This window comes from Pseudopipra pipra, chromosome 18, assembly GCF_036250125.1.
Source record: "Pseudopipra pipra isolate bDixPip1 chromosome 18, bDixPip1.hap1, whole genome shotgun sequence".
In the NCBI taxonomy this organism is placed as follows: domain Eukaryota; kingdom Metazoa; phylum Chordata; class Aves; order Passeriformes; family Pipridae; genus Pseudopipra; species Pseudopipra pipra.
This window is the reverse complement of record NC_087566.1, coordinates 9037463-9051694: the sequence shown is the minus strand read 5'-3', so window position 1 is coordinate 9051694 and position 14232 is coordinate 9037463. Positions and strand designations below refer to the sequence as shown.

The following is a 14232-nucleotide window of genomic DNA, read 5'->3' as shown; positions in this document are numbered from 1 at the left end:
TGTCAGTCTTTCAGCACAATCTCTGGCTTTTTGAAAGCAAACTTAACCTTTCACACAGCTATTATTGCAGCAAACAAGGTAAAACGAGATAAAAACAATGGTAGCAAAATTATAATCTATGCAGAAAATGAATCAATAATTTGGCAGAGCTTTCAAAAGACCTGATCTGCTCCAAAGGCAGCACACGTTAGTCCCTTAAAACCTCTCTGACTGAAGGCTCCTTTAGATCCAGGGCCAAATTCTGAGCTGGAATTCTTAGATTTTACTCCTCTTAAATCAGCAGCTTGTAGGGATCTTATGATAAAATTAGGTTTCTTCAGTCTAAAAGCTGAGAATCATTCTGTAGGTTTCTAAAAATTAAAAGAAAGCTCCTTGTAAAATACCACTGTTTTCATTTATGTCAGCATTGCTTCTCAGGCTTTATAAATCTCATGCCTCTACTTCTGTGGAGATGAAAAATTCAAGCCCTTACAATGCTATAAACCCTTGAATTTTACTGTGGTAAAAGGTCTTCTAAATAACTTGAAGAGTTCACAAAGGAACAACACTGCTTGGCCACATCACTTTAAAGTTAAGTAACCAAAGGAATCCACTTTTGAGCAGCAGCATTTTCCCATAGACCAGCTCAGCTGCTCCCCGTGTCCAAACTCAGCAGGCTCATCCTACAGAATTCCCAGGGATCTGCCCGTGCCCGCAGTGATATTCCAGTCAAGGCCACGTCCACCAGTAGCTTTTCTTTCTCAAGTCATTTAACACAAACAGTTATTTGAGCTTCAAAGATTAAATGACTGGACAAGACCCAAGTGCTGGCACTGAGTGAGCAGTTGAAGCAAACCAGCCTGGAGCCCCTGTTTGCTGATCGAGGCAGAGCCCCTGGAGACACAAAAACCATCCAAAGGAAAGCAAGGAAAGATTCTGCTTTTTCACTTGGCTATTTTTATGGGTGAGTGTAACATAACAAGTGTGGAATGTGGATTATGGAATACCCTGACTGAAAGCAGGATTTTGATCTCTCATACAATGTCTTGCAGGTATCCACCATCCCTGGGCAGATTTCCTGCATTATGTTCCATTTTTATTGGAAGAATCCAGCAATGCACCTCCTTTATGCTTTTCTCCATTTATTAGAATCTGAGAGAGGTTGGTATGACCACAGTAAGTCTCACCACACTTAGAGAAGTTATTAAATATGACAACAGTTCTAAACACAACAACATCAAATCAGGGATGTTGAAATGGCTTCCCCAGGACCATGCAGAGCCTGGCAGGACCCCCATCCAGGAAAGGACACCAGCCTGTGCTTTAGTGGACTGAACTGGGATCCCAACCCAGCTCCTCTAATGCTCAGTCTTGTGCTTTCACTACAAGCCCATCACTTCTTTAAAACTCCCATTTGCTCCATGTGAAGTTTTCACAAGGTTCTTACTCCAAGATTATCATTAAAGGACAAAATGGATAAGCTTGTTTTCTGAAAAGAACAAATCCCACATAAATCCCTCACTTTAGAGTCAAATCTTTTAAAATAGTATTTGCTGGATTAATGCAGCAATTTGATTGTGTTATTGTAATCAAAAAATTCTTCATACAAAAGTACTAAAAAAAAAAGTATTGTTTGTAAACAAAGAAGTATTATTTGTAAAAAAACACCAGTATTTCTTTATGAAATACCAAACCAAAGTTCCAAATAACCAGTTCTGTTAATAAAATTATTTGCATAAGCACAATAATTGAAGAAAATCTTAGCAGACTATCTAGTTCTTAAGAACTGAGGAACAGATGTTTTAATTTCTAACTAGACTAATTAACAGGATACAGAATGTCCAAAGTATTAAAATGCAGTTAAGAAAAGTTCCTGATCATGACAGTTTTCCATATCTTTTCCTAAGAGGCTCTAAATTTAAGCCAGTGCAGCCACTGTTGGACAGAGTTAATAACTCATACACAGGATGAGCTTCTAAAAGGCATAAGCAGTAGGATCTCAGTCTATTAAAACAAAAGTATCCTACGGTCTGTTTGTGGCACAGCTCAGCCAGGAAAACTCTTCCTTAGCAGTGAGTATCCATGTCTAAGGAGCCTCTGACAGACTGGAATGGGACTCTGCTGGAGCCTGAGGGAGAGCTGAGGGAAAGGCAACAACTGACAGGACAACATTTCCTGGGTTCTGGCTTAAACCAGCCCACACTGATGGAGAGAGACCATTTACAAGGGCCTGGAGTAACAGGACAAGGAGGAATGGGTTCACACTGACAGAGAGAAGGATTTGATGAGATATTGGGAAGAAATTCCTCCCTGTGAGGGTGGTGAGGCCCTGGTACAGGTTGTCCAGAGAAGCTGTGGCTGCCCCATCCCTGCAAGTGTCCAAGGCCAGGTTGGATGGGGCTTGGAGCAACCTGGGCTAGTGGAAGGTGTCCCTGCCCGTGGCAGGGTCTTTAAGGTCCCTTCCAACCCAAGCCATTCTGGGATTCTCTTATTCTGTGAACATTTGAGTCATGAGCTCCTTTACAGCTACTCTCTTCAAAATCCACCCACCCAGTCTGGAGTGAGATAACTGTTCCTGGTGGATTCAGGTGAATGGACAGTTTTTGAGACAAGATCTATGGTCTGAGGTTGTTTTCTCTGTCCGCAAATTGAAACATTTTTTCCCTGTATTTTCCAAGGAGCAGGTTGGCATGGAGAAGCATTTGTATGGAAAATTAACTAAACTCCTTATGTAAATGAATATTCCAACCTCACACACCTGTTACAAAGTGAGAGGACTTTGCCACATTTTCAAACCCAGATTCATTTCAGCTCCTGCAGCTCAGCACAGCTCTGAGACTGCTCTGCTCCCATGCCTTGGGCAGCTCGAGGTTCTTGGGGGCCTGTGCTGAACTCTGAAAAGTACAATGGGTTGTGTAAAGAGCTAAAAATATCCCAGCTTTACCCAGGATCACTTGCAATTGAACCATCCAGCCTTCTAAGTGTCAACATGTGATTCCCCAATTTTCAGGATCTGACAGCTGCAGCGAGGAGCCGCCAACTGTGCCTCTGTTTGGTGCACTTGGCTTGAAGCACTTAAAAAGATTTCATAATCCCCAAAGCAGACAATTTATTCCCATTTTCTTTGTGTTTGATGTAAATGAATTGGTTATTCTCTGCTGTTTCTTCTGAGTTCTATCCAGGTGTACAACCTCTGGAACCCTGTGGAATGTTGTAACATTCCTTTTTATGACTATGGAAGAAAGCAAAACGCTGGCACCTGAAAAGCTAAGCCAGGATTGACCTTTTGGTGATTGAAGGGCTAAGAAGACCTCAACTGGAGATCCAAACCCTGGTTTGGGAGCAAAGGTGCTGATTCTTCCATTGCCAAGTCTTGGGAGTGCCATGATGTAAGAGGAGAGAGCAAGGTGAGACAAAGAGATTCGAAATATTGGGTATAGGAGAAATATAATGCCTTGATTTCACTGTAGCGTTCAGATGGGATTAAAAAATCCATTAAAAAATCCATTTAAACTTAAGACAGCAAAGCTATTTGTTAAAAAGCCTCTTTGTCCCTTTTAAAAATGGAGGAACTGAATGTAAAACGTGTGTGGCTGCAACAGGAAAGTGCAGGGAAGCTCCTGGTTGCCAGAGTGCAAAGTGAAGGGTGAACGTCCAACGGAATCCACGGATTGCAACAGTGACTCACCACAGCATTAACCACCATTCCCTTTGCTGTTGGCTCACAGCTGCAGAAACAGAGCACTGAAGCAGAACATACAAATCCTAAAGCAGAACATATTGGAAACTAATCTACAGCAAAAGGCTGAGGGTGAGGAACTGAGGCTGGCACTGATGAGGGAGAACCTGCTCCATCATCTCTTCCCTCCCAGCCCCATCCCATCCATCAGTCCTGGCTTCCCACACCTCCCCTCTGAGGCAGGACTGATTCTGCAATGTGCATTTGTGAGGTACTTTGAGGAGATGCAAAATTTACAGCACGAGGCCCTGTGCAGCATTTTTGGCAGCCAACATTTCCAAAGGAATTAAATATCACTGTCTGCACTTTACAGATGAGGAAATCAGGACCTTTGAAAAAGCAGCCATCAAAAATCATCAAGAATTCAAATCCTTTCCTAGTTTTTAGCCATAGGAAACACCCTTTTCACTGCTTTACACTGGTGCCTGTGAGTACCACTGCACTACAGCCAAGGAAGTAATAAAAGAGAACAGGACATGGATGTATATATTGGCTTCCTTGCCAATACATATTTCCTTCAAGAAAGTATTTTACAAACCAGGAAATGCTTGCAATGGAAAGACAAACACTCCTGATTTTAAGCTGATGGTTTTCTCCAAATTGCTCAGTCATTTATCCTTCACTCTGCAAAATGAAGACATTTTAAAATTGAAAATATTTTAAAAATCATGAGCAGAACATATTTGAACAGAAGAAACCCAGGTCATGTCCAAAATAGGTCTTGTCCTTTTCCTGTCTTGAGCCTCTTCCTTGTGTCAGACAATTAACTAGAATTTTTCATTACTGAGCATTTTAAAAGGTTCCTCCTTATGAGGTTTCCCTCCTACCCTGTTCTCCTTGAATTTCTATGGATCAGAGTTTCCTGTCCCCCTCAAGAACAGGCACAACAGGAATTATTTCTTACCTTACAGTGAATGTGCAGATAATGTAAAACATATGCTGCTGTCTTGGTAATGCATTCTTGTTGATTAATTAAACACTTCTTCCCATCACATGTCATGAAACACAGATTGTCAGATTTCTGCTTTTATTTTTGCTTAAAAAGTTGTCAAAGACTCCAGCAATGTGCCCACTGGGGCTGAAAACCTTGCAGAGAAATCTAATCCAGTGGGTTTACTGTAATTGCTGCCTAAGGAATGTGATACAACATGTGATGGGAAGAGAAATCAACATCTTAATTTTTCCAAGCCCCCGTGCCATTACTTCCACCTGTAGTTTTCATCCATACTCACTTTACTCTTTAAGACTCCTTTAAAACAAAACTGGTTTTGTGGAGCAGGAATGTCCTATGGGACTAGGAAGGGAGTTCCTTCTACAAAGGGCGTTCCCTGTATTGAGTAGTAAGTAAAAAAAGCACAAAAACAAAGAAAAAGCAAGCAAAGAGTGTGTTCCTCTGGATAAATGATGGCAGTGCAAATGAAATGTTCCTCTGGATAAATGATGGGAATGAAAAGATATATTAAGTCAGAGAATGAAGCAGCTAAAATACTCTTCAGTTTAGTGACTCTGCCTGTGAGTGCCCTTAGCAGCTTCTCCCAAACTGGGAAAAATTACTGGCTGGAGAAAAGTCAATTTATTTTGGTGACAAACCACTACTAAGCTGCAGCTCCTTTATTCTGTGCAAACTTTTGAGAAAAAAGAGAGTCTGGGAAATTTGCTTTCCAAGTAAAAACTTTTGTGGAGAATAAATACCACAGGACTAACTGATAATTACTGTTATTATGCTTTATAATCATAGAGATTTTATATACAATTAATAATTATATCGACCTTTGTATTCAGTTATTTCCCATCATAACACTGTGATGATATTTTGATCCAGAGTCTGGAATGTTAGGACAGCCCAACAGACCTTGCAATGGATTAGGTACCATGTGAATAATTGTAACTAATAATTTGAAAATAGCTAAAAATTCAGCACTGTTGCACTATAAATATTGGAAAGCATTTGGAAGCACTGGACAGCACTGTATTATCTGCACATTAAAAAAAGAGCCTTCAAATATGTTAATTTTGGAATTTGATGACAAAAATGTGCATTAAAAAAACAGAGGCCGATCTGTGGCAATGGTGTGGTCTAACAATGTACCATAAAAACGCTGTAGAAGGAGCAACTATATTTGCAGTGTAAAGTTAAAAGGAAATTGTGAGTTAACAAAAATTGATCCATCTCTTTAAAAATCCCCCTCTTCCTTCTCTCCACTGTTTCATCCCATACCTCATCCTCTGTCAGGATTTCAGAGCCTTCCAGCTCGTGGGCCTGACTGCTCCTCTGCTGCACCTGCCTCTCCAGCCTGGACATCTCCTCCTTGGCAGCCTGGAGTTCTTCTGCCTTGGCTTCCTTTTTCCGGGAAATTATGGATGCCTGCAGGATCAGGAAAGTCAAAATTGCCTTGTTTGATCAGTAGCAAAATGGAACCCATCAGGTTTCAGGCACTGCCCCCCTGAAACCACATTTGAACTGCCAGAAACTGATTTTCATCAGGAAACGTGAGCATGTCTCACTGCAAAGGAAACATATAAACAGATGTATATATCAAATATATCCATTATATACAGCGGGTTAAATCACAACCTCATTGCAGTTGGCAGCAGGATCCCAACTTTCTCCAGTGTGGATGAGATTTCCAGCACACCCTTTCTGCCCAGACTCAAGTGGATATATTTTACATTTTACATTTACATTTCTTCCCCTCATTTTTTCACTTTCATTGAGGAAAAAGGGAGGCATTTGAGCTGCTCCATTTCTCCTGTTTAGTCCCTTTCTGTGCATATGTAAGATACACCAACATGGCTTAACTGGAAAGTTATCCAAGATTTCACAAATGTCATAATACAGATTTTTATAACACCAACCTACTCCAACCTACAGAAATATGTTACACTAAAGCAGAACTGAGCCACTAAATCTTGGCAAATAGCTGGAAGAGGATGAATAAAGCAATACAGCACAGAAATAGTGCAGATTACAGATTATACTTTTCTTTCTGAGTCTAGAATATAAAGCATTTGAAAAATATTTTATACAAGACTGCATATATAATAATACCTGAGTTTTGAGCAGAACTTGACAGATTTGGGAACATAATATACACTAGTTCAGGGATAAAAAAAAAGAGGGATTTTTATCTTGCCAAAGTATCCTGTTGAAACATATTTTAAAATAAAACAACAGGTTAATTTAGATGCACGTGCATGAATTTGGAGGCATGGCTGGTTTCTTCAAATGGAAGGGAAAACTCAAAAAAAACGAAGCCAAAACACACCAGTTTTCTCACACTCAGCTGAAAGGACCAGCTCTGTTCCTAAAAATATCTCTGCCAGAATCGTGCTGGGGTGGGAGCTCAGCCCTGGAGCTCACCAGGGATCTGCAGTGACAAACTGGTACAACAGAGATGATTATTCTGTGGAACAGAACCAGGTCCTGGCAGAAAAAAGCAAAGACCCCAACTCTGAGCAACCTCAACTCCTGGGGCGGATCCTCCTCTCCACCACAGCCCAACTGGCCTTTGGAACCAGCACATTCCAGAGCAGGATTTTCTTTGGGGAAGAGCATCTCTTACAAATCAAAATGGTGTGTTTCACATTGGATTTGTGGCTGGACTGCATTATACATTTTATCCCAATTTTCCCCTCCCACTGATACATTTTACTTGAGCCTTTTTATTTTTTAAGCCATCCCCACCAGCAGCATCATGAAAATCTTCCATAAAATTAGCAGTGGTGCAGGTTGCCTGGAAAAGGAACCACTCAGGTTTCTGTGTGAGCTCTGAAAATCTCCTGGTTCATAAATCCTTTTTATAACTTGTGAATTTACTAAGACTAGACCAGACAGCCTATTTTGTAGCAAGATTATTTTATAGCCTCAGGATAAAAAAAAAAAAAAAATCAAAGAATTCCTTCTTAATAGATGTAACGGGGAAAATGGCATGGGGTCAGACACTAGGAGGGAATGGAGCTGCAGCAGGCAGCCCTCGTGCTGCCTTTTGAGAATCCATCCACAGCTGGAGCTTTACCAAAATAGCTCCTCCAAAATGATCCTTCCAGAATTGCTGTGCTGCAAGGACAGCAGTCAATACACGCTCACTGACACTGCTGAAAGCAACTGCTTGACTCAGCCCTCAACACACACACGTTCAACAGCTCTTTATTCTTCTTTTTGTCCTCCATTATTATGTATTTCTGATTTATGCTAAATAAACTAAAGAAAAAAAAACCAGCATGTAAAACAATCAGTGACTGATTTTTTCTCCTGCTTTTGCTTAAAACACAGTTTTGTTCCCTTCTTACCTGCTGGCGATACATGGAAAATTTACTATCTGTTGGCTCATACTTCATCATTCTTTTCTCAGTAAGCTGATTCATTTGTGCATTGACTTCATTTATCTGCAAGACAGAGCAGAAAACTAAGGAAAAGGAGCTTGATTTCTTTTTCTTCTCCAAGAATTAAATGCTTTGCAACCCAGATTTACCATCCAGCAAGTTCCTTTTCTAAAACAGAGAAACAGACCCAAAAAGCTCCATGAGTCATTAAGTATTGGCCAGGAAGAGGCTGTTTTTGGATTTCCAGTTCTGTGCCTTTATGATAAGGCAGAAACACGACGCTGGCCCTGAAAATGAAGTAAAGTGGTGCATGTGGAGAGAAAATGCAGTGAACTGGTACAGGAAGAAGACTGTTATTGCCACATTCTGAGTGAAAAATGCCATTTTATCAATATTAACTAAAATTCCTTTTCATCCAACAGTTTAACCACAAGTTTAAAGAGAAGCAAATAAAGATTAAGGGATAAAAATGTCATCAATACTTTGAGAAATCACAGACCATCATATTCCAGCTGTGTGGCACCTTTTTTTTCCTGCCACAAGATGCACTTGGTTGCTCCTAATCCCAAAACTGTTGAGCTTCATTCCAGCCAAAGCTTCAGAGCTGCTGCATCTGGAGCTCACAGACACACCAATGTGCAGATTCCAGCTTTCCCAGCACACTGGGACTCTCCCAAGCCATGGAAACCACGGCCCTGGCAACCTTCCTTTAATTCTCTGCTCTCTAGATGGGAGCTGATAAGGCAGCAGTGTAAATATGTGCTGAAATCCCCTGGAGTCAAACCCTAACACAGGGACAGTGCTGGGCATCACCCTGACAATCTGGGAGCAATATCCATGTGCCTGGAAAACCAAGTATTGCAAAAAAAGCGCTCAACAGGACTAAAAATACTCTAACACCTGTAAAAAAAATCTCCTGTGAATTCTATTCTATTAGTGGAAGAACAGGCCTGAATTTGAAAATGGCATAAGAATTCCCTTGTGTGAATAAATTCCTGGGTTTTATATTCTAAAATGCATGATGGTAACATGCTTAGTGCAGTTCAGCTCCTTTTTAAGGCACTGAGATAATAAAAAGCTGACTTAAAAAAAAAAAATCTAAGGCCATGCTGTGATGACAGCCAAGTGTATGACATGGTTTTATTATCTTTCAAGAAGAAGATACTTCCAAAATATAAAAAATCAAAGGTTACATCATGGAGAAAGAGAAAAAAACCTCAGAGCCTTTTAAAACATTGCCAAAAACCCAACAATACACTCGGAAAAGAAACGTGCAAAACAGGCTTTCAAGAATGTCTGAAAGACATAACTGCAGCCACAAATATTGTTTTCATTAGAGGGAATAATCTGGGAAAGCAGAGGCTGAATCACAGAGCTGGTTTATTATTTCAGCCCTAATCTCCCAGTTATTAATGCTGTCATCCCTAACCATGGATACTCTGCTTCCTCATTATCTCCATTGCATAGCAAAACCTGAGCTGGACAGCCTGGAGTATTAAACACCTCCCTTGCTAACTCCATTGTAATCTTGTAATCTTCATCATCAATAGAAATACTAATAATTAGCATTCCTCTAAATTCTTGTAGAACATAACATTAGACATTTAATCTTTCATTTAGGATTATGCAAATATGAAAATTTCATAGAGTGAAATACATAAATGTACTTGTGTGGCAACAAATCCCTCTGCATATTTTTAGGATATCCTACAAATAGGGATTTTTTTCTCATTCTAACACCATTTGCTTTTAACTTCTGAAAAGATCTAGACAGGTAAGTCAATTGATGCCCAAATTTCCTTTGCTCTTCACAATTAAACCAAACAATGCAGGTCTATTCCAAACACTAAAGAGTTCTGAGCCATTGCACATGGATTAAAGCATCATATTGTGAAGACCCATCACTCAGGGAATGTTGTTCCCTCTATAAACTCTGTGTATGTGTTGGTATAAACACTCCCCCCGAGGTCTCTGAGAGTTAAAAACAAGTGAAATCTGAAAAAACCCAACCCTTTAGTGCTAGATTACCAGCTCTGCTCATACCATTCCAAATTGCCAACACAATTTCCTAAATAGCACCTAAGGATATGATTGGGTTTGGGGTTTGTTTTGGGGTTGGTTTGTTTGTTTGTGTCTGTTTTGTGGGCATTTAAAAAAAAACCAACAACTTATCTGAGAGTTTGCATTTAGTGATTAAGACATTATCCTTTGGTTTTACAGCTGAAGGGAGGTTCCTTTGGGAATGAAACAAGGGTATAAAGTAGGGATAAGAACACCAGAGTGTACAAGAAGCTCAGCTTATGCTCCAGAACAATTCAGTGCAACCTTGGTGTCCTCACCTCACTTTGCAGGGCAGTGAGATCAGACTGAGTCATGGCTGGCTCTGCAACCACCTTCTGCAGGAGATACACTGAGGCCTTTTTACTCTCAAGCTCTCTGGGCATTTTTTCAGTAACCAGGTAGGAATTGAAATTTATCTCCTCTTCCAGTTTCTTCATTAAACCTTAAAAACAAATGAAATCAGTGTGTGACTATAAAAGCAATGTAGCAGGTAATTAAGTTTGATTTCCCCAACACACTGGAGTTTTTAGCAGCTGATTACAATAACAGCATAACATCTGAGTCTTCAGTGCTCAAAGAAAGGGAGTTACTTGATTTAAATTTTTAATCTGGATGTTAAAACAATACAGTAGGTGTTATTATGCACCTCTAACATACAAGTATTAACTCATTGACAGATTCTTTTCATCAATAAACAAGTAAATCCCTACTAACATGAAACTCCAGCTGAATCAGATGCAAAATTCAACACATGGCACTGATATAAACTGCCATTAAACCTTTATCTGTACAAAAATCTGAATTTGGCCCAGCTCATGTACAGATTTGTTATATCCTTGGAGCTTCACCTTTAAAATAAAGCTTTTTTTCCATCTGGCATCTAAAAAGGCCTTAAAATGGGCAGAGTTTAATGTATGCCTACTTTAAGGGTCTTTTATATTGCTGGGACACTCATAAATTGCCTCCCTGTAAATAGCCACTATTTTTTCTTAAAAGAACAAATGTTTAATCTCAGGAAGCTTATAGACTGAGAATGCAGAAAATAACAATTAAATATAAAATCAGGAAGAAATTGTTGAATAATGGCATTTATAAGTTTTGTTCTACACAAACTTAATGCATCTATATCTTACCATGTAAGACTTGGCTCTTGTACAGAGAGTAATTCAGTCTCCTTAACAGTTAATTTATAAATAAACCCAAGTACATACAGATAAGAACAATTCACAGGTAGAAAAATGCGACAGAATAAAAGGAAACATCTATTTAAATTACATTGCAGAGTCTGCACTGACAACAGGCAGTTTAGTGCAATTACTCCTCTGAGACAACTGTGCCAAGGACTACAGGAGTTGGAAGTTACATGTCAGATGAGAGTGGGAACGTGTATTTCAGAGCAGTTTTTATGATCTAGATGACTAAAAGGTAAGTACTCCTGGTTCTTTTGCTTTATAAGATAACTTGCTGGAGTTGGGGGGTTTTGTTCTCTCCCTATTTAGGAGAAGATGGAATTGCAATGAAAATTGCCAAGAAAAACAAGAAGTTCACAATTTTCTTCTCTTTCATTTACTGCACAAGCAGAGAAGAGCACAGAGATACAAAAGTACAGCTGATGTTGCTGAAACAGAGATGGGAAAGGATGTAGATGAAAGCAGATTTTGGTTCTCAGGCTAAAGAGCCTGACTGATAAAACAAGGTCAGAATGAAGTGAAACAGCTCAGGAAAAGGGCCCCCCTTCATTCTGCTGCTCTTCACCTCTCCCATCTGCCCTGAGAGATCCTCCTCACCCCCTGCTCCCAGCCCAGGCTGCCAGGAAAGCTGCCAGAGGGGAAATAAGCCATTAGCTCTTGAGAAAACCTCAAGAACTGGAAGAAAGAAAACAGACCCTGGGGAAAGCAGCGCTGCCAACAAAGGCAAGTCAACACAAACTAAATATGAGTGGGAATTCCTCTTTTCCAGCAGTTTAGTTTGTTGGTTTCTGCATTTATAGAAAGCAACATTACAGAAGGACCTTCTCCCCTTGGTGGAGAGGCCATTTATTTCATGCAAAACAGCCCCCACACTGGTTTCAGAGTGGGAAAACCAAGTTACTCTGTGTATGGAACAGCCATCGTGTCCTTGGCACTGCAGCTGCACCTGAGAAACACACTGGGACTTCCTGGGAGAGATTTCCCAATTCTTTCTTCCACGAGAGTTCCATTCCAATCCTCCCCAGCCCACCACAGAGCTGGGCAGGAAGGACCACATTTTAATGTCTCACTAGAAATCTCCCACCTCTGCAAATGCAGCAAAGCTGCTTCCCACATCCCCTGGGAGCTGAATTATCACCTCAGAACTCACTGGAACACAACTCCCAACCCAGTATTTATGCCCAAGGTCTGTGGTGTGGAAATCAATGTGATATTGATTATTTGGATATGAAATATTAATATTTTAATTAAATCAAATTAACTTCTTGGTTTTCTTAGCAGCCAAAAAAAAATCTGCATATATAACCTATACTTTATTTCTTGTGCTGTTCCAATTTTCTGATCAAAATGTGCAGCCCAAAGGACTTGTCGTAGACAATAAACTTAGCAAAGAACCACAAGAGCTTTCATAAGAGCAGGGACCTTTTGACTTCATGGGCTATAACCTTGATCACTATCTGATTTATTTCCCAAATAACCTCAGAGTTGCTCCCAGCTCCTGTCACACCCTGACTGGTTCTTGTGCTTATTCCTGACAGTGCAACGAGCAACAAAGCGAGTTAAAACCTGACATCTTGATGGGGAAAGACATGATGTCAACATCCCTTATGACTAATGTTTCTTCCCTAAATACATTGGATATATTTTCCCTGCTCTTCAATTCAACATATGGAGAAGTAACTACCGAAGAGCTACTTTAGCTGCTTAACAGAGCCTTAAAAACCCAAACATGGAGCAGCTCTTGGTTCGGGGTTTTGGTTTTTTTTTTTGTTTTGTTTTTTACAGTGAAAAACATTCTTTTGCAAATTCCCAGGCTAGAGAGGGGAAAAAAAAAAAAAAAGCCATCATACTTCAAATCTTTCCATTACACATATAAATTCTGTTTTTAATGTTTCAACATTGACTTATGGTTACAAAACGTACACACGTAAGCGGCACAGAAATCTGGCTCTGTGCCCTAAGGTTATTTTAACAAGGTTCTGCCAACCACGTATTTACATGTGCAGAGCTATTCAGAGCAACTCCTCATGTTTTCCATTCAAATATTTTCACTATTATTATTATTATTATTATTATTATTATTATTATTATTATTATTACAGAGAGAGGGATGGGAGAAAAGAGTTTATTCCTGCTTGCTCAGTTCTGTAGAGGAGAGGTGACTTTCTCTGCATAATTCTGGTGGTGGACTTTAAACTTGATTCACCTCACGCTCAGGTTCCCACTTCTTTTCCCAATATAGGGATGCCAACTGCACATCCTGGACCAGAACCATTTGCAACAGGACTTCAGTTTTTTAAAAGGGGGGAAAAAAGAGAGAGGGGCCCTCATTTTATAGATTCTCTGCCAATACTTTGTTCAATATCACATCAGAAGGGCACGACAAAGGCATGGCTGGAACAGACTTCCAACATCAAATCCCTTTCTGCAGGGACTGAAATGATTCCCTCCACAGCTTCCAATGCCACCACTTCCAATTTCCCTCTGTTAAACAGAGATTTTAAACAGGGATATTAAACAGAGGCCTGGGACATGCAAACACTGACAGATCAATCATCCCTTCAATATATCCTTGAAAATCTGAAAAGCTTCCTGAATTTGCCACTGTAAATTATGCTCTCCATGTTTATAATTATTATTGGAGCTCTTTGAAACCTCTCTGACCTTTCAGAGTTCTTCTTGAGTGTTGAATTGTCACAGGCTGCAGTGATGGACACCTCAGAGCCCAAACCAGGGGCAGTGGGACTCTGCTCTTGCATTTTCTCCCAGAAACAAACGCATGGATATCACCTCATTTATGACACTGGGAGCTCCTGTTCCCCCATTTTTATACCTGACTCACAAATTCTTTGCAGTCACTTCCTAGGAAAGAGCCTCACATTCCATAAACACATTGCATATACATTATTCCTGGAGGAATGCCGTGGAATTTGGCTATTC

At 40.0% G+C, this 14232-nt stretch overlaps 1 protein-coding gene across 9 annotated transcripts in view; it reads right to left on the bottom strand.

Moving 5' to 3' along the window:
• Positions 1-14232, bottom strand: part of IFT81 (intraflagellar transport 81) — a 66208-nt gene that overhangs the window by 40172 nt on the left and 11804 nt on the right. For all 9 annotated transcript variants that reach the window (XM_064675100.1, XM_064675101.1, XM_064675105.1 and 6 more), the window contains exons 8-10: positions 10381-10544; positions 8009-8104; positions 5937-6083 (exon numbers count right to left, since the gene is read on the bottom strand). In XM_064675100.1, the coding sequence (XP_064531170.1) occupies positions 5937-6083; positions 8009-8104; positions 10381-10544 (407 nt within the window). The remainder of the gene's footprint in view (positions 1-5936; positions 6084-8008; positions 8105-10380; positions 10545-14232) is intronic.